This window comes from Hydractinia symbiolongicarpus, chromosome 9, assembly GCF_029227915.1.
Source record: "Hydractinia symbiolongicarpus strain clone_291-10 chromosome 9, HSymV2.1, whole genome shotgun sequence".
In the NCBI taxonomy this organism is placed as follows: Eukaryota; Metazoa; Cnidaria; class Hydrozoa; order Anthoathecata; family Hydractiniidae; genus Hydractinia; species Hydractinia symbiolongicarpus.
This window is the reverse complement of record NC_079883.1, coordinates 2,390,697-2,413,005: the sequence shown is the minus strand read 5'-3', so window position 1 is coordinate 2,413,005 and position 22,309 is coordinate 2,390,697. Positions and strand designations below refer to the sequence as shown.

The 22,309-nt window shown below is 33.1% G+C and overlaps 3 protein-coding genes across 3 annotated transcripts; all 3 read left to right on the top strand.

Moving 5' to 3' along the window:
- Positions 1–1,526: 1,526 nt before the first annotated feature.
- On the top strand, positions 1,527–8,660 carry LOC130656256 (sulfide:quinone oxidoreductase, mitochondrial-like). The gene is made up of 9 exons (XM_057459088.1): positions 1,527–2,150; positions 3,086–3,256; positions 5,222–5,275; positions 5,499–5,693; positions 6,228–6,446; positions 6,721–6,972; positions 7,636–7,746; positions 7,845–7,912; positions 7,988–8,660. The coding sequence occupies exons 1-9, from the start codon at positions 1,908–1,910 to the stop codon at positions 8,043–8,045; spliced, it is 1,371 nt and encodes a 456-aa protein (XP_057315071.1). The 5' UTR covers positions 1,527–1,907; the 3' UTR covers positions 8,046–8,660.
- A 134-nt stretch (positions 8,661–8,794) lies between these two features.
- LOC130656257 (lysophosphatidylserine lipase ABHD12-like) lies at positions 8,795–14,015 on the top strand. Its single transcript, XM_057459089.1, has 14 exons — positions 8,795–8,941; positions 9,024–9,157; positions 9,233–9,335; positions 9,582–9,659; positions 10,469–10,499; positions 10,798–10,843; positions 11,366–11,401; positions 11,529–11,622; positions 11,730–11,767; positions 12,358–12,437; positions 12,530–12,603; positions 13,028–13,106; positions 13,711–13,823; positions 13,905–14,015. Exons 1-14 carry the CDS (start codon positions 8,865–8,867, stop codon positions 13,927–13,929), a joined length of 1,008 nt encoding a protein of 335 aa, XP_057315072.1. The 5' UTR covers positions 8,795–8,864; the 3' UTR covers positions 13,930–14,015.
- A 3,310-nt stretch (positions 14,016–17,325) lies between these two features.
- On the top strand, positions 17,326–19,944 carry LOC130657205 (NK1 transcription factor-related protein 1-like). The gene is made up of 3 exons (XM_057460178.1): positions 17,326–18,497; positions 18,818–19,053; positions 19,615–19,944. Exons 1-3 carry the CDS (start codon positions 17,918–17,920, stop codon positions 19,714–19,716), a joined length of 918 nt encoding a protein of 305 aa, XP_057316161.1. The 5' UTR covers positions 17,326–17,917; the 3' UTR covers positions 19,717–19,944.
- Positions 19,945–22,309: the final 2,365 nt, after the last annotated feature.

The window sequence follows — 22,309 nt, the reverse complement described above, 5'->3', positions numbered from 1 at the left end:
GGTTTCTTAGGAAATTGTCCGGAACAAATGTTTTTGTCCGTCTTAAGAAGGTGTCCGCTTTAAGGAGATTCAACTGTACTAATTATAGATCGCATGTTAAACCAATTGCTAGGACTTTGTTTTATATTTTTTGCACACCAGGTTAATATCCTGTTCAAGTCTGTAGAATTTCTTTACATGTTTTACAATCATATTTAATAATAGAATGCATGAAAATATGTTTTAATAGATGCGATACAGATCAATAACAAAGCAGTCGCTGTTTTCCAATATAAAGTGATTTTATTACAAAGACGTTGCTATGTTTATATAGCTTCATTTGGTTCTGACATCCAATAGCGTCTTAAACTAAAACACAAAGAAATCACATTGCCTCAAATGTCAGTTGTGACATATGCAATATTCGGACATCTTTTAAGCATCGAAAGAATAGGGAAATTAAATTCGTCTAATTTTTTAAAGGTTGTTGGCAATACGGATGTTAATGAGAAAATGGTCTGATTGTTTTAAGATCATGTTAACTTTTTTGGAACATTGCAGATGGAACATTGGTGTTTATTAAAAGTGGTGATGGATGTACTATTTGTCTGTTTAATTTTTTGAGATTACTCTTTTTTACAAAAAGTTAAAAACAAAAGGAAAATATAGGTGAATATTCATCATAGCACATCCGTATTTCATTCTCAACAGAGAATGGTTCACCCCGATCAGACCTCTGATCATGACGGGCGAGTATAATGCGTGTAAGTCATATTAAAGAAGAACTACTGTGTTCATTACTAACATACTGGCAAGCAGCGAGCGGTTATGCTATGATAATTATTCACTTGTATATACACCATCCGGATAAACTATCTGAGTTCATCACTAACATATTGCCGCACGTGGGTTCGCATGCGGCTCCCAGTTATAGGGACCGCGGATCAAATCCCGCTCACTGCCAGGCAGTATGTTAGTGATGAACAAAGTAGTTCTCTTTCAGTATGACTTTCGATTTACTGTTGTTTATTATCTTTTGAAGACCGTAGCTTATCTCATTGCCAAAAAAATGCTGAAGAAAATCTTTCTTTTTTTAGAAAATAAAAATTAGAAAGTAGCGAATTCATTTTAAAAAATAATTTTTTAATCATTTTAAAAAATTATTTTTTAAAACAGGTTTTTTAGACGAAGTGTGTATAATTTTTTGCACATTGACCTTTTTAATGTTTCGTTTCTTACATACCATTCTTCGGGAATTGCGGGAATTGAGGTTACTGGACCGTTTCGTAGCCCCTTTAAACAATGCTTGTGTATTTAATTCGTAGTATAATCTTAACAAATAATAAACTCAAAATACCATTCTCATATTTACTTTTTTAAATTTTTAATGAATTACATCTTATGTTTTGAAAATCAGTTTTTTTAACAGGTCATCTGCAAAGGACGTTTGGACTTAAGTGAGGACGGGCTTGGCAAAAATAGTGACAGAAGTGGAGTAGGAGAAGTTCAGCCTAAAATTACACACCTCTTGCAGAATTCTTTTTTGTGTTTCGTCTTGATTTAGTTGTCTTTTTAGAGAGAGGAGAGTGATTTATTACTCATGCTAATAAGAAGCACTTTAAATAGAGAATTCTTTGTAGTTGTTTTTGACTGGTGATTTTTTCTAGTTTTTAATTATATTAATTATATTTCTATATAGTATTACTCGGGTGTTTTTTACTGGGAAACTATATTAAGCCTTAAAAATTGACGGCTAATCCTAACCCTACCCATACCCTAACCCTGAAACTACAATAATGGCATCATTTGTGTGGAAGCGGCAAAATTATGCAATCATCCTTTAATAGTGAAAGAGTATGTATTATAAGTAAAAATTCATTCAAACGTCTTTATTAATATGTTTTCTTTTATCTTATTGTAGTGAACAAATGATGGGTCTTGTCTCAAGAGCTGGTCTTGCAAAAATACCTTGGTCATCTTTTTGTGCAGTTGGATCAACATTTTCTTCCAAAGTTATTCGAAATTTAACAACACCATCGAGTGAAAAAACATCTGATAGCAGCTCCTCATACAAATTTGTTGTTCTGGGTGGAGGTACTGGTGGATTGAGTATGGCATCTTATCTATCACGGAAATATCCTCATCAAGTTGCAGTGGTTGAGCCAGAGAAGGTGTGTTCTTCATTTCGTCTGAATTATAACCGTACCTACCATATGCTGTCAATCAGATATATGAGATACATTAGGTGCAGAAAAATAAGACAAGTCGCGAAATTTTTGTGAATTAAAGGAAATTTTGCTATGCCTTTATAAACTTTCGCGAGCTGATACTCTTGTTGTTTCGCCACATAACCAAACCTTCACGAAATCAGTCAAAATTCGCGAAATTCGCAAACGTGTCAGCTCGCGAAAATATCTGCACCTAAAGTATTCTTCTTTTAAAACAGAAGCCAATAAATTTCTCCTAACTTTCTAAAACAAATTAACTTCCGGTGGCTCGGACATTCAAGAGAAAAGGGAAATATTTCGAATTAACGACAGTTTTATTTAAGTTTTGTTTCGTTTCGTTCGATAGAGTCAAAGTTGGATGAATGATAGGACGAGTTACCTTAGGGATGGAACGTTTTTCGAATATCGCCTTAATGATAACTTCCGCAAAATTTACCAATAGTTCCCGATTCGTAAAAATTTCTCCTATAAAATAAATTAAAATGCACATTTGCGAAAATTGATTGACATTTTCCTAAATACATTTTCTGAAACCTACTTTGAAAAAAAAGACCTAAATATATAAAAAATTGATTTTTATTTTCTCAAATAAATTTTCTGATGCTGACTTTTAAAAAAGAAAACCTAATAAAAAATGTCCTCTAATTTTCGGAAATGTCTACATCTGCTGTTTGGAAGGTTCTCCTAGAGCATTGGTTCGTGAAAATGTCTCCCGCAGAATATGCCTTTTAGTTCTAACTAGCTAAAATTTCTTCCGCGAAATTTTACAATTTTTGGACCCTTGATCTGCAAGAATTTCTTCCGCGGAAATTTCTTACCGCGAAAATTTCTTTCCCTAAGGTAAGTGTACATGTGATGACCAAAGGTTTTTTTCATAGTGGCATTACTACCAATCGATGTGGACATTGGTGGGTGCTGGTCTTAAATCCAAGGATCAAACTATGAAATCTATGTCACAAGTCATGCCACCCCAAGCAAAATGGATGCAAGAAAAAGTTTCAAACATTAATGCTGACGAAAATTTTATTGTTACAGAATCAGGTCACAAAGTAAGTTTTTTTGTGTAACTCAAGGCGAGCGCCAGTTAATCCATTTAAAGAAAAACACAACGTGATGCGTTTGTTTTGATTCATAAAACTAAAAACTATAAACGTTCTAAGTTAGACTATTATTGCGTCCTAGTGTTGAACAGATTTTTTTATCTGTAAAAAATGGTACAAGCAGTAAATTGTGCACGTAGTGACGTCTTTTTGTCCGTGGTGGTTATAAAATGACCTGGGATTTTAACGAACTTTCTACGACTGGCCAAGTTTGTAATTTGTTGGTTATCTTGTTCTCACATGGTGAATATCAGGAACCCCTTTAATTCTTCGATGCTTTGAATCAGTGTCTTCACTTAACCAAAACCAACCTTGATATCAGGGCTTTTTTATCTTTTTGATACGAAGGCGTTATTTCGTCTCGCCGTATCAGTTTTAGAAAAAAGACAAAGCGCCCTGTAATTGAGGTTAAACCCAAGTGTAATTACTTGCTCAAATGCTCCCGACGGTGGGATGTGATCGCACTGGCTTTGTGTTCAATTTAAATTTGATGTTTATTTTCAGAAATTGGTTTGTTTTTATTGGTAAATAAAATCCGGGATTTGTTTTAAGACATGTGTTAACGTCGTAGCTTTCGTATGATTTAACCAAACACGCTCGTATCGTAGGGGTTTGTTTACATTGTTGTACAAAGAGCTCGGCTGTCTCTAAGCATTCTCTGTCGAGAATGTAGCCAGGAGACCAAGCATAATTTTTCTTAGTGCCGGGTAATCGACTAGTTGGACTTACGCTAAGCCGAAAACGAATTTTTTGATGCTTTTTGATTAGTTGCTTCTAATGTTTTAGCACGTGACCATTATCAAGAAATCCTGTTTTTCTCAATGGGTTGAGCGAAAATGATTTCACTAACCTAAAGAAATATAAACAAATCCCCCAGCATTTGAACATGCAGAGCATCCCATTCACCGTTTTATTTTGAAATTATTTAACACTCCAATTAATTTCGGTTAGTGCGAATTGTTGATTGTATCTTGTACAGGTTTTTTGTTTTGAATAGCGATGAAGACCTAAATAATAGAATGATTTGAATTGAGTGGGATATATATGTCGTCGATGCGGTGAAAAAAAGTTCTGTGGTTTTGGTAAAAATGAAGTCTAGCGTGTTGTCAACTTTATTGTTGGTGTATCAACTAGCTGGATCCTCCTCCTTTAGTGTATTTTGTCCAGGTTTTGTAGATATGCCAGCTGCACTGATTTTGGTTCTGCTGCAGATTATATTTCAACCTTTATGCTGTAAAAGTGTAATGCGGTGGTTATATGGAACGCCAATACTGCATTTTTAAAGAATGGTAGATACCCAATAAATCAATTGCGCGGCATCATTACGCAATAAGTTATGTGACGACTACTCACAAGCTCGACCCCAGCACCTTTAGATCCATCATAGAGCGCAGCGTCGTTGGGAAGCAAATAGTCCTGCGGACAAAGTTGGACTTCTTGATAAAATACATTCGTTAAAAATACTTTCGATAACGATATAAAAAATTGCCCTGGGAACGAGATTGAAGAAAACTCTGCGCAGGAAATCAATTCGATTGGTTTGGCGCCCCTAACGAAACTTGGACAGAGCGCCCTTTCATACCAAACACTATTTGAAGATTCTCGATTCCATTTTTATGCAGATAAAAACTATTTAAGGCATAGCTATTCTGTTTTTGTGATAAGCTGTACTTAGTTTTCTAGTTAGCTAGCTTACATAGAGTGATGACAAAAAACACTCCCAAAGCATGCATGATCCCCTCTCTTATTCAGTCCCACAAGAAAAAACAAGGTAACGGTGGAGGAGGAGGCCTTTTTTCAGGGAAGGAGGGAGAGACTAACCACAGCTATAAGTGTTTCTTGTAAGTCTGCTTTAAATTGCTGCAAAAGCATGCGCTGAAAAATATATATATTTACATATCACTTGTTTTTTAGGTTAAATATGATTTTCTAATTGTGGCGCTTGGATTGCAACTTCATTTTGAAAAGGTAAAATCAATGCAATTTTTTTTACTATATATTACTCTCAGCTTCACAGTTTCTTTTGTGATTCAAATTGACATAACTGGACGATGTTTTTGTGGTTTCTTATTACTTCAAGCCTGATTTTGCCTAGGGTTTTTTACCTCTATAAAAACGGGTGCAAGAGAAAATCACACACGGATTTCAAGTCAGTAATTGTTATTGGTTTATTTTTTAATTTAACACATAGATTCCTGGCCTTGTTGAAGCACTTGACACACACCATGTATCAAGCAATTACTCAATCAATACAGTGGGTGGTACGTTTAACAAGCTGCAGAAATTTTCTGGTGGCAATGCATTGTTCACTGTTCCAACTACACCGGTAAAATGTTTAGGTGCACCACAGAAGATTATGTATTTAGCTGAAGAAATATTCACAGAGGTGTATGTTTTATCTTGCTTTTTTAAGCTGTTTTTAGGTTTGAGTACATATTTATGCAAATATTCTGCATAAGTTACTAAAAGCAGGGACCAGCAGTAACTAGATTTGCCATGTTTTCTATTAATGGGTCTGGGTAAATTTATTAGGAAAACAAGGGCATAATTGGATTTATTAGCAAAAATTATATGAGATTGGAAAATTGGCCAATTAATTATTAGAACAGAAGTTGCTGTAATTTATAGTTTTTAAATATTTTTAAAGGTTTTTACTGTAATATTAAAATGCAGTAAAACATTTTTCACTACAGCAGATTTGCTTATAGTCATTTCTTCATAGGTCATCAAAAGTTTAACTACTAGGTAGTTGTATAAACTTGATGTTTGGATTAAATTGGACATTGAATTCAAATATGTTGGCCCTTTATGTATTTTCATAGTTTGTGACAGCATAACTACTAATGACTATTAACTACTACCCCTTGCAGTTAAAAAATTCATAAATTCATTTATTTGCTATTACACATTACCTTCTTAGAATGGAGTTCGGGATAATGCTAACATAACATTTAAAACTCCTGCTGGAACACTCTTTGGTGTTGAGAAGTACAGGAACTCGTTATTGCAAGTTTGCAAGGACAGAAATATAAACATTGATCTGCACTGCAATTTGATTTCAATTGACCCAGTCAACAGAAAGGCCATATTTGAGCATGTCAATGATGAAAGTACACCGAAAAAAACAGAGACAGTAGATGTGAGTATAGAAACTGTTAATTGAAAGACAACAGTTTAATGGAGTCACAGTCCACGTTTCCCTGTGGCCCTTTCTGCAGTCCTCTTTTACCTTACTTTTCATTTTTACAACTCATGAAATCAGAGGAAAAGCCAGTGGTTTGACAAAGTTTTATACCAAAGTATTACAACGGTTGTTTTTATTAAGCTGACCTTCTCCTCCGTTTTTTACTATGTTTACTATACTTTAACTCTCAATGTCTCTATCTGTTATTAATAAAAATGATCAATTTTAGTATAACTTCATGCATGTGACTCCTCCAATGGGCCCAGTGGATGTTTTGAAGTCGTCTTCTATTGTTGATGCTACTGGATTTGTTGATGTTGATCCAGAAACCCTTCAACATGTCAAATACTCCAACATATTTTCTATTGGTGATTGCTCGAATTTAGCAGTGAGTAAAACGGCTGCTGCTGCTGCATCACAATCTGGTGTTCTTCGAAAAAATATAACGAGTGCTCTTAATGGCAAGGAATTGACTGCTAAGGTACCTTTTTACAAAGTGATTTTTCCTAAAATATTTTAAAGAAGATCGACATGTAGGAACATGTGAAGTATATTTGTACTGTGAGGGGGGGGGGGGGGGGGGGGGATAATGTAAAAACAAGGAAGTAAAGGGATATGTGTTATTTTAATGCAGTTGGTAATTGCAGTGAGTTAAAGATGAATAAGGAATTTTGGGAACACATCAGCATTCAGAATCATAAAACGGTTGAAACAAGGTGAAAAAGTTGAACTTGCTCAATGTTTTTACAAGTAAAGAGGAAGTCCTCATTGTTCTGAGGTAGCCGATTTGATCTATTAAAACATGAACTGTTTTGGCAAGCTTATAAAAAATAAAGGCATTAAATATTTATGGCTGTGTAACAATGGCTGTGGCGCAAGGTAAAATGTAAAAAGTGTAGATAAAATTTTGGAAATTTTCCTGTTACAACAGCTTTTCTATTCTCAAAACAACTGTCTTGTATATATACATGTTTCATCTAGCTTAAGTTGCTTCAACTAATTAATCATGTAAAGGCTTCTGTAATTTAATTTTTCAAAGCTGGTAAATATATTACCATTAACACGGAGCGTGTGTCAAAAGGGTTACCCTATCATTCAGGTACTCAAAACTTCATACTGATATTTTCAATACTTTCTGTCTTAGTACAATGGCTATACATCGTGTCCTCTAGTGACGAGATCAAATAAATGTATTTTGGCTGAATTTGATTATTCTGGATTGCCACGAGAAACCTTTCCAATTGATCAAGGAAGGGTGAGTATATACCTTTGAATTTTTTTTATATATATTAATCTTAAAATAGATTTATGTGACAATTATTTCTTTCTGTTGTGTCTTCATTTTTCTTGCAGGAACAAGCGTCTATGTATTTTATGAAGGCAAATGTTATGCCAGAAATATATTGGAACTTCATGTTGAAGTATGTAAGATGTTTTTTTTGTTTGCTACAATAAAGGTTACAATATAATTAAAATAAAACACTTTTATTTTTAAGGGGAAAATGGTCTGGACCTGAAAGGTTTCGCAGGCTCATGCATCTTGGAATGGTTTAAAAGAATAACAGTGTTTTTTAAAGTACAAACTTGTAGTGTGAATGTATTAATTTTTAGTTTAACTGGTAGACTTAGAATTAGTTGTAGTACATATAATGTATTTTTTAAGTTGTTTATTTCCATGTAGCAAAAATATCTCTCAAATAACCTCTCCAAAGCTTTAAGTGAGAAAGTAAAAAAATTATCCTAAATTTCTAACAATTATTCTCAAAAATTAAAAAACTTTTTGTATATACATTTCTTATTCTTTTATATTCATAGTATGCGCATTTATGTTTGAATAGTATTTCGTCACTATCTTAATGTCATTTGTATAGTTTGCATAAATTTTTTGTTTTTTCTCATAAATATACTTATAAATATACATTGTTTATTTTGGTTGAACACCCAGTGTCGTAGCAGGCACCCAAATTTTCTTTGGGAACCAATCAAGTCAAATCATAATTACTATTGTATGAGGACTCACAATGGTTAGTGCAGATGCCTATCTTAATTACCTACAATGGCTGAAAACACATTCTCTGCATTTTTCTCATCCATATTAAGTATGATTGATAAACAATCTTTAGAGACCACACATCCCCTAGGTTGCTACTGCCTAGACACATTTCTTGTTACAAAAAATACATAGCTATGTCAAGAAAAGGTCAATAAAACATTAAATTTTAAGAAGACAGTATTGAAACTTTCCGTCATGACAATATTTACAAAAAAGTACATTTACGGAAATAAAAAGTGCTGATAACAACTAATCTCATTGCCTGAAAACCTTGTCTTGTATTTCATTTTAGAATAAAATAAATAGTTTATTAGAGAATAATGGCGAAGGAGAAGAAAACACAACCAGATGGGAAAAAAAGATCGCCATCCGTTGTTAAACGACTGTTAAGTTTTTTGTATGTAGCTATATAATTGTGGATTATTGAAGGAAATCCAGTCAATTATTACTGGCAAAATAATAAAATTCTTCTTTTATAGATGGAAAGTTTGTATCTCAATATTTTGGTTTGTATGGATGTTCCTAACAATACTTCTTGTTGGCTACATATTAATATCTGGTCTGGTCATTTACTCAACTGAGTTAAAAATGGAATTTATATTTTTCAACAGAGGTATGTTAAAAACAGCAAAAATATGATTTTGTACTGGGTGTACTAAAATTATTCCTGAGTACGATTATATTATAGTACGAGGCCCGTGGTTTGGTAATATTTCTGCTTGTGGAGACTTTGGGGTAGTTAAATGTGAGAATATCTTTCTTGACGGACCAAGTGGAAAGTTGGGCTCTTGGTATGTTTTATTATGTGTAGAAAACGTTTTATGATGAGTACTAATACATCGCCAGTATAAAAAATGTTAAAAAACTGTAAACAAACTCTAAACAAGTTTCTGTTAAAAGACACTGTTACACTGTTAAAAGTTTATCTTCTGCGCTTGAAGAGGTGTTATTTTACGTTCCATAATTCCAGTTCTTGTTTGGTGGAGACGGAGCTTAATGATTCTGTTACAATTGATTATTGCTAAATTTTACATTAGGTTTATATCTCCTGCGTCAAGACAATACATCACAAAGGAGGCTTATATATTATATCTACATGGTAACATGGCATCTAGGTAAGAAGTTGTTTTTAAGAAATATTAAGTTTAAATTGACTTAAACTGTTCACTTTACCATAAAAATTTCGCATTTTTGAAAATTGACGGTTCAACAAAGTTTTTCCCCTAGTTTCGAAAAGTTTATAAATTTTGTGTTATAGAAGCGAAATCCTCTGAGACCATTTTTAATTAAAACATTTCCCAGAAAAAAAAATGCGGAATAAAATTTTTCAAAAGCTGCAAAAGTTTTTTCCTCCAGCACCTCTTTTAAAGTAGGCTGTTAATGAAGATTTTGAGCAGGGAACACTACCCCTTGTTGACGTAAAGGGTATGTTTACTTTAAAGATGTTTTTCCAAAAAAAGTTAAGGCAGTTCTACAGTACTTTATTAAAAGTGACACCCTTTTTGCGACATAACATTTTTAAGTCAGATACTGCTGAAGCTCAATATGATCTAATTGAGATACCAGTTGAAATACAGTCAAAGCTTTGCAGTGTTTGGAGTATGTGTGAAAGTGTCAGAATTACTGGTCTTTTTAAACATACCTGGTTATAATATCCTATTTTCAGTGAGTCAACAATAGAGAGCAATAATGTTTATGTTAGAAATGGGTGTTCGCCTGCATCCATGTACTTGATTTATAGATATTTGAAAATTTGCGTAGAGAACAAAGAATGATGAACGTGTCGTTGGTTAATAAAGAATGCCGCGAATAATAAAATAAGTAATATCTTCTGGAGTTTTGTTCTCCACAAACCTGCTTTAAATTTTGGTAGTTTGAGATATATACCTGTTGGAAAAAAATTTCAACAAAAACTTTTCTTTAGAGCTTTTGATCACCGTGTACAATTATACAAGGTATGACCGTTACATTAACTGAAACTTAAATTAACGCAACACGGATGACGCAACCTCTCTCATCCTCTTGTGTATAAGCAATTTAATAAACTTTTGGGCGCCCAATGCATTACAATTATCTATTTTTAACTAAAAGTTTGTTGTTTTTTGGTTAAGCTGTAGTTGGCATATATCGTGTAACTATTCAAGGAGACAAATTGCTACAAGTGTAAGCTCCACAATTAATAAGTTCGTTTTCATGTATCGAGATGCTAACAAAGGTTAAGTTAATTGTTTGATCGCCTTTTTCCTCGTTTAGAGACTATCAAAAATGGGTTATCATATCTTAGCTATTGATTACAGAGGTACCTGTGTTTACTAGTTTAATTAGAATTCGCGATTTTTCGCCATTTTCAAGAAAGTTTATCTCGCGAAAATTTGCGGGTTTCTTCATTTGCGAAACTTTATCTCGCCGAAGTTTCCAAGGTTCGTGAAAGTTTACCCAGTACGGTTATATTATCATTATTGACAACAAACTCACAAAATACTTAGAAATCTTATTTCGAGAAAAAGAGAATTTATAACATTTTCAATCGAATCCAGTATTCAATACTAATATCTGCTTATGGAAGCCTGAAGAACATCATACCGGTGCATTCGATCTATTTGACGATTTTGATGACGAAACATTTTTGTAAAATATAAGAATTTTTGAAAGTTTATATTATGGTTAGAAAAAGTTTTTTCTAACTGAAAACTCTTCATTCGCGAAAGTTTATCCGAAATTTTCGCGAATTTTTTTTTTGGTGAAATTTTCTCTCGCGAAAGTTCCTCCAATTTTTATTTATAAACAAACATTAGGGTGTTATAATCTTTATGTTCTTTAGGGTTCGGCGATTCCGAAGGATGGCCAACTGAACAAGGTAATTATATTTTGTCCTGTTTTAATCACTTCTATTGTTTCGCCAAATTTGTTGATACAATTTTTGTTTGGGTGTTTTCAACTTTTTTTTTAATTTGTGATTTGACCTGCAATTTTTTTTACATCAGGTCTTGTTGAGGATAGTAAGGTAGCTTATCAATTTTTATTGGAGAAAGCTCGTGGTCTTCCAATTTACATTTGGGGACACTCGCTTGGTTCTGCGTATGTATATTTGTACTAGCTACCATTTTTTTTTGCGAATAATTTCACAGCAACTGTGTTGTTCTAATTTCATTTTATCTTTATTTTATCGTCATTTTAATTCTTAGTGTTGCAGTTCAACTCGCTGCCTGGTTAAATTCAGAACGTAAGTATTTTGATTTAAAGGTGGGTTTCCACTTAAGCAATCCTACTTTTTGCACCAACCGAGGCCCATTGTTTCGACCAACTTTATTTTGGTGTGAACCCTCCTTAACGCTTAGGAAAGTTAAAAGCATGTCAATACTGATTTTATTCCGAACAGAGATTTTTGTTTCTTGTGTTTTATCAGGGACACAAAAAGTGAAGAGGAGAAAAAACAAGGCAGCTTTGTCAGATATATTGTGTCTATGTTTAGTCTTATGTTACCAGACAAATTGTGAATTGAATTTTTTTCTAACTCGCCAACCTCAATTTCGCAAAAGTTTATCTTAATCTTATTGTTAGCTTGTTTCCAATTTCTATTAATTTATTTTTAAAGTCACTTTAAACATATAACTTATAAATAAAAATAGCCACTTTATCGCCCCAAAGAAAGCTCCTGAGTCATAAAAAATTTGAAACTAACGAAAATTTATCAGACTTAAGGTTTATCTAACAAAAACTTTACTTTTTGTGTACTTCTTAATTCGCGAAATATCTATCCATTCGTTCGTTTGTTCCGTTCAATGACATATTCATTTTCAAATGCTATTTTAGATTCTCAGCTAAATGGAGTGTTCTTGGAAGCGCCGTTCAATAACATTACTGATGGAATAAAGTATAGTCCTTTAGCAGCTGTATGTTTTTTTCTTGTTTTTTTTTTCATTTTCTGGATATATGTTATTACAACTTCGTTTTTAAACAGAATCGATTTTTATTCGCATTTTAGCCATTACGACAATTTCTTCCAAACGTGGAGCAATATTTCGATGACGTCAGAAATGTATTTCGGAGTACCCACTGGTGAGTATAATTTAAAATGCAGATTTACAGCTTGATCATGATAAAATGTCTGTATAGTAAAACGTCGTCGAGTGGGGAGCGAACAGGGAGGATAAGGGCAGAGGTAAAACAGCTGTTCCTCTTTACTGAACCTAAAAGTAGGGTTTTTGTGTACGAAGTAATTTTATAAATTGAAAAAATACAATTCCTTCAAGCGAAATTCTTTTTAAAGTTACGTCGCAGTTGATGTAATTTTTAACTTAGAGTAACCTATTAAAAAAAGGTAAAGGGAACACGTGATTATTCCCAATTCTAACAAGGTCTTGTAGTAATTGTTGATAATCTGGAAGTTGTTTATATTTATTCTTTGTGCTGGAAGAAAGGAGGAAATTTCTTACAGCGATTGAAATTAATAATTTTCTAGTAATACTTTTTTTTATTGCAGGATCACCAAGGTGACATCGCCAATTCTAATGCTACACGATAAAAAAGATCACATTCTAAATATAAATCTAGGACGAAAGGTAAAAATTCGTGCTCGACATCTTATATTCCAATACTTATTTTGTAACAGAATCCGAATTTATTACCTGACTGATGCAAAAAAACTGTTTAGTAAGAAAAATACCAACGATTTAATTGGTTTAACTGATTTAACTGCTCTTTAAAACAGGACTTGTATGGAACCATATTAACAGTTTTGAAAGCCATTATTAAAATAGTACCACAAAAACGTAAACAAATAAATAACGGATTTGTACTTTAGACCTCGGGTCTTGTATACTTTCTGACATATTTTAAGGCTTGATTCTTGTATTCAAACTTTGTCGAGCAACTGTTGTGCAACAGTCACTGTGATGACATATTTTTTTACAATAAAGTGGTACGACAAAATGTTGTTAGTTGTTGTAACTAAATGTTTATTTCCACATTTCACAACAACTGCGGGAATCAAATTGAAACCAAACTTGATAGCCAAGGAAATTATAAGTGTAACAATTAGTTAAAATAAGACATTACATGAAACAGGTTGGCCAGTCGTTAGTTTTTTTAACAGCATGTTGATACAAAGATGGAGAAGTTACTACATGGTGATTGTACTGTTTATGTGTTATTTCTCTACTTTAGCTACATCTAGCTGCTAAATCAGTTGGTACTACAAACGTAAAGTTTATTGAGTTAGATGAAGACTTATATCACAATGATATATATCGCGCGAAAAATCTAAAACACATTGTCAGGTTAGTTAGGCATTTTATCCTCAAATTTTGCTGATTAATGATGTTAAAAAACTGACTAATAATGATATTCTTTGTTTTTAGTGACTTCGTTTTAAACACGTCATAGAATGCTGCAAAGGTTTTTTTTATTTGTTAGTATACTAGCTATATTTTAAAATTTTGTAACATTATTTGAAAGATAACGTTTTTACAGGACAGTGTTTTTTCTCGTTTTCTCCTGAAAAAATAAATTGACCTGTTAATTTTGACTAACGGTATATTCGAATTAATTTTTTTTTAAACCCTGTAAACTTGACCAGTTTACCAAAATAATTGGAATGAGCTATTCGAACTTTTGAGGTTCATAAAAAATATCATTGATTAAAGAAATATTTTTAAAAGGTTTTTCATTTCATATTAAGATTTTTAAGAGTAAAAATCAAAAAAAAAACCTGGAAAATTTGAACTACCCTGAATTTGATCCAATAAATTCGCCAACTAGTATGAATAAATACGTAAGAAAATTGCGGAAGGAGAAGGTGCACCACAAATGTAAATAAACTTAAATTCCCCAATTTTTTAAAAAGGGATAAACATAACTTGTTCCTATAAAATTTTATTTTTTGTCTATTTTGCGAAAATTTATCTCTCAAGCCGTTTTGTCGAATTGGGAAAATTAATCCGCACGAAATTTCTCAATACGCTGATACTTGGAAAAAAAGACAACGCAATTGCAATTGTTAGTAAGTATTTTGGCTTGCGAAAATTTCTCTGGCCTTTTTTTCCTGCGAACAAGTAACAGGAAAGACTGTGGAGGCGGAGGCCGTTTATACTATATAAAAATATATGTATATATAAAAATTCATTCACTTAACCGACGGTATCCCGAGTAATTTTTATTTTTTGAGGACGATCAAATAATAAATTTCGCCGAAATGGTATAATTTCGGATTTTGTGGAATTTATTTAAGAGATGTAAATCGGCTAAATTCACAAATATTTCTGCTCCCTAAAACTTCAAGCATTGTATATTTAGGGATTTCTGTCAAAAACATTCTAAACAAACTTAGTTATAAAAAAGCCGTAAGATGAAAATCCCCTGCTTTATCAACACCAACAACTTGATCTTTCCAGGCTAATTACTTTTATGTTGTTTACATTGCGTCTAGAGAAGTACACTGCTAATTAAATAAATTTATCTAAATTATAGTAATTTTTACATTAAGGCAGACAGGTGATAGAGAAATTGAACGCACCTGTTTGTAGCGGCATCCCTTTAAGAATTGTGTGTATAGCCTATATTATTTACCTAGTGTTATAAATTTATTAAAAGCCTATTAAATATTATACTAGCTCTTTCTATCATTTTAACATTTACACTATCATGCTAATAATTCAGAGTTGATGTTTATGAATTTCTTTATTGTCTTCATTGGGAACAGACTTTATCTTTTCGTTATCTTGTTTTTCTCCATGTTATTGGTTTGCAGTGTTTTTAATCTGATGTATCGTAAACAAAGTTTGGTTTATTGGTACTGCTAACTCAATTACAGGATAGTAAATAGCGGTATCGAATAGAAAAAAAGTGTTAATAAGATAAAGGTAATGGAAAACAGGGGATGGAGGAGGGAATTCAAGAAACTGACCCTGGACCCTGGACATTGGTTGATGACTACCTTAGGAGTACTAATTTTTACGGGTATTTATTTTCGCGAGTCAAAAAAAGTTGTACTTCGCGGATATTAATTTTCGCGAATCGAAGAAATTTTGATTTTTAGCGAGTACTAATTTTCACGAATTGTTCGTATTTCGAATTTTCGCGGGAATTAATTTTCGTGGAATGAGACTTTAAATAAAAAAATGGAATTTATTAACTTTACAGTCCACGAGAAACCTTCCGAAATGGGAAATTGGGAAAAGCTATTAAAACACATGTTCTAACAAAATTGCCACTTTCTTACTAATCATAAGCCATCGTCGAATGCATCAAACGCATCTCCATCATCATCTGATTCTGGTGCTGAGTAATTATCAGAATCACCATCAAGCACAAAAATAAAAAGAAGGCGGAAGTTCGGTCAAGAGACATTCGAGACACGCTTGGGAAGAAAAACAAACGATGTGATAAAGTTGTAGTCGATTAGGTTTTGGGAATATATGCGTGGTATTTTTAAGGTTGCCTTGTTTATCATCTCTACCTGATAAATTTATCTTTTTTCGCGGGTATTATATTTCGCACATTTCAATTGAAAAAGAAATTAGCGGGCATTAATTTTCGCGAATTTAACATCGCGAAATACTTTGCGGGCATTTAATTTCGCGAAAATGGTTAAAAAACGAATTTTACCCGCAAAAATTAGCACTCCTAAGTTAGTCCAATATTTAAACTAGATACCATTCTAAGGTGTCAAAATGACTTTACCTCGTCACAAGAGTTGTTAGATTCTAAATTTTAACCGAAGAATAAAACCAAGTTTATCAAAAAACACAACCAACAAAAGACTTATCGCCATAAATTCACCATATAACTAAGTGTAACAACCTCGTCTCTAGGGTATCTTTTCTGATATTCGGACGTATCGTATCGCCGTCCAGATGTCGGAAAGATACAAGATGCCCTATATGAACGAGCTTATGTAAATATTTTTTTTCATAATACTAGTTATAGCTACTGTACAACCTTAGATACGTAAGATTAGATGTCACTTCGCGAAAAAGGATTTTGATGACGTTTTTCTCAATTTTATTCTAATTTTATTCAGAGGTTTTTACAAAAACAAAAACAAATAGACTGCTGAAGTTAAAATTCACATATACGTTATATTTTCTATGCAAATTAGAAGACAAAAATTAGTTAAGTTGTTTCACAAAAAAATATATCCAAATTTTGCGGGAATTAATTTTTGCAAATTTCGCGAATAGTGAGTTTCTTAACAATTTTCGCAAAATTGACAACAACTCCAGAAATTCCCTTAAGTTAGGTAGCTCGCAAGAGCAGTAAAAAAAAAAGTTGCCACTAAAAATGTTGATTTTTCAATCCCATAATGTCAACGTATTCCGTAAGGTTCAGCTCTCCCATAAATAAAAACCTTACTGGCCTTTTTAACACTGGCCCTGAATTAACGCCGGCCCTAATTCTGTCTTACAAGAACTTTGGTGTAACGTCACTCAGGGCTGTGTTTTACGCCGCTCAAAAGTTCTAAAACGCTCACTTTTGTGACGCTCTTCTTAAAGCTATAACGTTATCAAATTATTGAGAAAATCTACTTTAGGATATCGAGGTGATTCGTAATGACAAAGAACTGTTGTTTGCTAATATTTTGTTGGACACTCACGAAAAACTGTTGTTTGTAAAATTTCTTTACTTTGAGACCCTAAAATGCTTGTTCTTGTGAAAAAACTATAATAGGTTGCTCAATAGCAAATTTAAAGGGTTAAAAATTAACGCCGCTTTTTAGAAAATTCGCCCTTTTTACGCCAGCTAGCAAAATTAACGCCACTTAGGGCGAAAAGGGGCCTAAAAGGTAGTAAGATTCTAGATTTTAGCGAAAATTTAGGTGCATTTCTTTAATGTAAACAGTGTTTTATTCACGAGTATTAATTTTTGTGCAAAATGTTTTAAAACTAAATTTAAATGATAACAACATTAAAAATAAGTTACTCCTGATTTTATATATTCGCATAGATACGCCCCAAGCTTTTGGTGGAGCACCTTTTCTTGAGACTTTTTTTATGTATTAAATATATGTTTTATTTGTTTTATTTATGTACTTAATAGTCAGAGTTTCTTCCATTCATATTCTATGATATAATTACTAATATCTAAGCGACAGGATATTACTGAACAGGCATTAAGAAAATCATTTGAGGAAAACCAATTTTACCTATAGCATATGCAAATGTTTGCTTTAGCGTTCTTTTAAGAAATCTTTTTCATTAAAAAAACTTATTTAAAAACAAATCAATAATATAATAAGAGCACAAATTTTTCTTCTTCATAAATTCATTGTACTGCACCTGTATGTGACAGAAATTTAATTTTAATCGAACCAGACACATCCTATACCGGGAAGCAGCTCATTTGTTAGAAGAAAGAACATAAAGGCTTGTTGATAATGACAAATACTGTACGAAATGACGAATTAAGAACAAGTGATCATGCAGGTAGTAGAGAGTGGTATGCATCACAGCATATGAGGCATATTGAGCGAAAATTCTGTTCTCACACCGCATGCCAGACATGTAACTTCGATTCATTAAACAGAAACATTGGGAAAGGATGCCCACGTGATTCTTACCTTCACCCTGGTCGAGATAATCTTCAAGAGCAGGATGAACATTTACGTAGAATTCAACGTATTGATGAAATCATGAAGCGATCCACATCTACGCTACATAATGGTTACCCGTTTAGCATTCGACGAATATTAAAACCAGACCACGCTAATCACGCTAATCGTATTCCTGTTCACACTTACCATATCTCTACATATGGTTGTATAGATCAAAGAAAGACAGTTATGCCACATCACTATAATCATCGTAAGAACACACATGACCGGGGAGATCAGAGGTTGATCTGTGACGTGAGTGGGTGCAAAAAATGTAATGTACCGTATCCCAACATTTGTGCAGTTCCACACTCTTTCATTGACATGGCAATTCACCAACAGCCAACGCATTCTCAAATTAAAAGTGAGTATTTCTGCATTTAGTTGTTGTAAGTAACACCTTCTTATTTGCCTAAAAATTTTGACGAAAAATGGTCCGACGGAAATATAAGTCGACAAGTAAAGGTGGTTGATGAACAATTTGGTTCAATTTAAAAGAAATTACCCTTCATTTTCGCATGTGCCGTGTATTTTACCCCTTGAACTAAAATCAGTCTTTTTTTACTGATAAGCTATACTGGAATGTATTTTCGCAGTTGGAAATTTTTGAAAAAGCGGCAAAACCTTGAAATTTTCTCCCCCCCCCCCCCCCTTAAATTTCTAACAATAAATCGATATCTTTAGGTGAAAAGAAGCAGGATGAGGTTTTTGCAGCATCGCCTGGTGAGGTACGAGATTATAAACCAATCAAAAGTAAACATAAACTGACGTCATCCAAGAAACGAAAGCGCCACAGAACCGCTTTTACACCTACGCAATTATTGGGTCTTGAAAATTCCTTTGAAAGGGGTCACTACTTGGTTGGTGATGAGAGAAGACAACTCGCACAGTTTTTACGTTTAACTGAAACACAAATAAAAGTAAGTTTTACAATTTAGAGTTTAAACACACAGCAAAGTAGTACAGCCAATTCCTGGTAACTTGAACCTTCAAGAAACAGAGGAAAATAGTTTGACTTAAAATGAGATGGGACAACAGTTGTCGGGAAAGGTGCAATCTTGATTTCTAATCGTGATGAGAAAAGGCATGCGTTTTTCATCGCTTGTAAATTAAAATTTCCTTGACAGACAAAATTATCTATCTATATTACATCAGGAGTTAATAAAAACTAAAAAAATTAAAATCAGACATTGATCCAGCCTTTGATTTCCTGTTCTTAAGTTAAGAGTTTGAGTTAACCGAAGATATTTGCCTCAGGAAAGACGAAAATTTGATCTAACGAATGATGTTCGAGTTATCCGAGGTTCGAGGTAACCGGCGTTTTTTATTAAAAAGTAATAAGGAAAGTTCAAGGGACCGAAGAAAATGGTTCGAGATAATGAAAGTTCAAGTTATCCGGTGTGTTACCGGGAGCTAACTGTCGTAACTGTTTTTTTCTAGTTTACTGGATGTATGTTTTTCATGTTATCCTCTTGCAATAGGTTTGGTTTCAAAACCGTCGCACAAAATGGAAACGACAAAGAAATGCTTTATACGAGAATGTCGAATATTCCGACGATAGCGACGCTTCCGGGCTTGAGTAATGGTTGGGTTGTCAAAACACACTAGAATGAAGATCACGCCAGGTGGCACCATCTGCGGGATGGCACAATCCTTGGGATGGCATTGGTGACACCATCTCTACGGTGGAACTCACACGTGAATACCAACGAAATAAAGGAATGTTTTAGTTTACGCATGACAATAAAAAAGTGAATGTTATGTAAATAAAATATGAATTAAACAGTCTATTAAGAAATAGGATAACCTGATTGGTGGATTTTAAATTTTCATTGGATTTGCACCAACAAGTGTGAAGTCTTATTTGAGGTTTTTATTTTTAACTTTCGTGCCCCTTTTATTTGGATACTACTTTACTTTACACGCTTAAGTTGGTATTCTCCGTCTAATATGATATTCGCGATTTCTTTTAGATACTTTGGGTTAAAACATTTCGCATTAATTATTTTCAATCCATTCGCAGCAGGAAAGTCGTGCATTTTGGACAAAAATTTTATATGAACTTTAGTCTACTCCTGCGAGATTCAACCCAGACTGTGCAAAAGTCACGAGATTTTAAGATGACACGCCCTGTCAATTATACTGAAAGCGTTAATTTAAACTCATTTGCCAAACGATTTAGATATCCGACTTGTAAAAAACATTCTTTTATAGATGTATCCAATGTTCCAACCTTTCGGAAAGCACAACAGAGTCATTCCCTGGACATTTGTGTGACTAATTCTACATTTAAAAGCCTGCAGAAACTCTTCTTTGGTACATGCGCAAGCCAGGTATACGACGTTGAAAAATGCGCTTGTTGCAGATATGCTATTTCTGCATTATGAAAAAAGTATTATCTCTGCATTTTTGTTTTGATATCTAAATTTAAAGAACCCAGAACCATTTAAAGACCTGCATGCCCAGATTTCTCTATTTTTCGCACCCTCCGCATTCGGACTTAACCCCTGGGACCTTATTCTTACCTCTATAGCCGACTCTCTGTAATTCGAACTTCCGTAATTCCATACTCTCGCTAATTCAATCAAATTCAAAGTCCCCGTCATATTTCCTTAAGAATCTCTCATAAATGAACCTCCATAATTCGATAAACTCTCTAATTCAATCTAGATTTTAGGTCCATGTGGAAAGATTTCCCCCTAATTTGTTTCCTTGAAAAGGCCCTAACCACAGTTTCAAGTCATATTTCGAATTTTCATTGATTCAAATGTTTGTAAAAACAAAGGCATTCGAACTCAAGAAAATGGATGTTGTACTGAAAAACATTTGCACAAAGAGGTAGCGCAAACTAACAAAGTAGTTGTTTGAAGTTCCACGAAACACTCCACTTAGAAAAAAACAAATCTAAAATTGTTGAAGGGATTCCTGTATTATATGTTGCATAAATAAGTTGTTTATCAAGTCCTTATCCAGATCTCAAAATGTTTTTTCTTCGCTCTCAAATTATTCAAGATTTTAACTATTCAAAATCCGAGATCTTCTGATGTCATAAAACAGTTTTGAAAAATGCTAACATCACATTTCTACTTATGAGGCCATTCTTAAGTTACCAAACTTCACGCATGCCAAGATATTATCAAGAACATAAGGCCACACTGCTTAAAAGTTTTGATATTAAGTAAATTTGCAAGATATTTTGAGTATTAATTTATGCTTACTGCCTTATTACATAATCAATTATGATGTCATACGGTCTGCTGGAAATTTTTGAAGCTTAATATCTTAAGAACTAAAAAACTTTTTTTAAAAAATTCCAAAAAACTTCATAAACAACTTATAAAAACTTTGTGATAAAATGTTATTGGAATATATTTAGAACATATAATTTATAAAATATAATAGACGTGTACCCCACCCTACCTTTATCACGAAAAGACCTTAAAATCTCTATCAATAAGATGAGAATTAAAGACTAAAATAATTAAAAACAAAATATGACGTCATATTTGCCGCTTTTTCACAACAATATCATACAAATGCCTTCATATAAATTCTAGACTTTATGTGTAAAAAAAGTAGTTGGTTTTAAAAGCAAAAAAAAATAAAATAAATAAATAAATATGGAAGGGCTTTTATCAGGACAAGTATACTGTTAGGACTCGATTCTAATTTAGCAGGAAAACTCAAGCTTCACAGAAAACTAAAAGTTGTCATGCTAAGAAGCTCGGTCATTAAAAGTATTCGCCGTGCCTAGCGATAAAAAAGGTTAGAAAAAAATTCAAAGACAGAAGTTCAGTAAAAAAATCAGAGAAACAGAAACAGAAGAAAAAGAAATAAGGAAGAAAGAAATGTAAAAAAAAAAAAAAAAAACTGAAAAAAACAGGAAAAATAAGAAAAGGAAATGCAGAAGAAAAAAACGTCATAAAAAATAGAACAGAAATAAAAATAAAAACAGAGGAAAAGAATAAAGGTAGGATGGGGTAAGGAAATAATTCGAAATTTTGCATTTCTGTAGCATGTAATTGAAGCAGTTCTTGAATTTCCTCAATCACAGCCACAACTCTAATTTTTTTTTAGAAACATCTCTTGTTTTGTAAGATCTTTTAATGCTATCAAACTTATTGCGAATCACCGTGGTAAATCCCTTTGTTTGCTGCTTGCATTGGGTGTGCCGCT

Bases quoted from the DNA above. Each gene is read 5' to 3' on its own strand.
- LOC130656256 (XM_057459088.1), top strand. From the start codon at position 1,908: ATGATGGGTCTTGTCTCAAGAGCTGGTCTTGCAAAAATACCTTGGTCA. The intron at 5,694-6,227 runs GTGTATGTTTTA...TTACCTTCTTAG, and splicing joins CTGAAGAAATATTCACAGAG to AATGGAGTTCGGGATAATGC. The intron at 7,913-7,987 runs GTATGTAAGATG...TTTATTTTTAAG, and splicing joins TATTGGAACTTCATGTTGAA to GGGAAAATGGTCTGGACCTG.
- LOC130656257 (XM_057459089.1), top strand. From the start codon at position 8,865: ATGGCGAAGGAGAAGAAAACACAACCAGATGGGAAAAAAAGATCGCCA. The intron at 10,844-11,365 runs GTACCTGTGTTT...TATGTTCTTTAG, and splicing joins CTTAGCTATTGATTACAGAG to GGTTCGGCGATTCCGAAGGA. The intron at 12,604-13,027 runs GTGAGTATAATT...TTTTTATTGCAG, and splicing joins GTATTTCGGAGTACCCACTG to GATCACCAAGGTGACATCGC.
- LOC130657205 (XM_057460178.1), top strand. From the start codon at position 17,918: ATGACAAATACTGTACGAAATGACGAATTAAGAACAAGTGATCATGCA. The intron at 18,498-18,817 runs GTGAGTATTTCT...CGATATCTTTAG, and splicing joins AACGCATTCTCAAATTAAAA to GTGAAAAGAAGCAGGATGAG. The intron at 19,054-19,614 runs GTAAGTTTTACA...CTCTTGCAATAG, and splicing joins TAACTGAAACACAAATAAAA to GTTTGGTTTCAAAACCGTCG.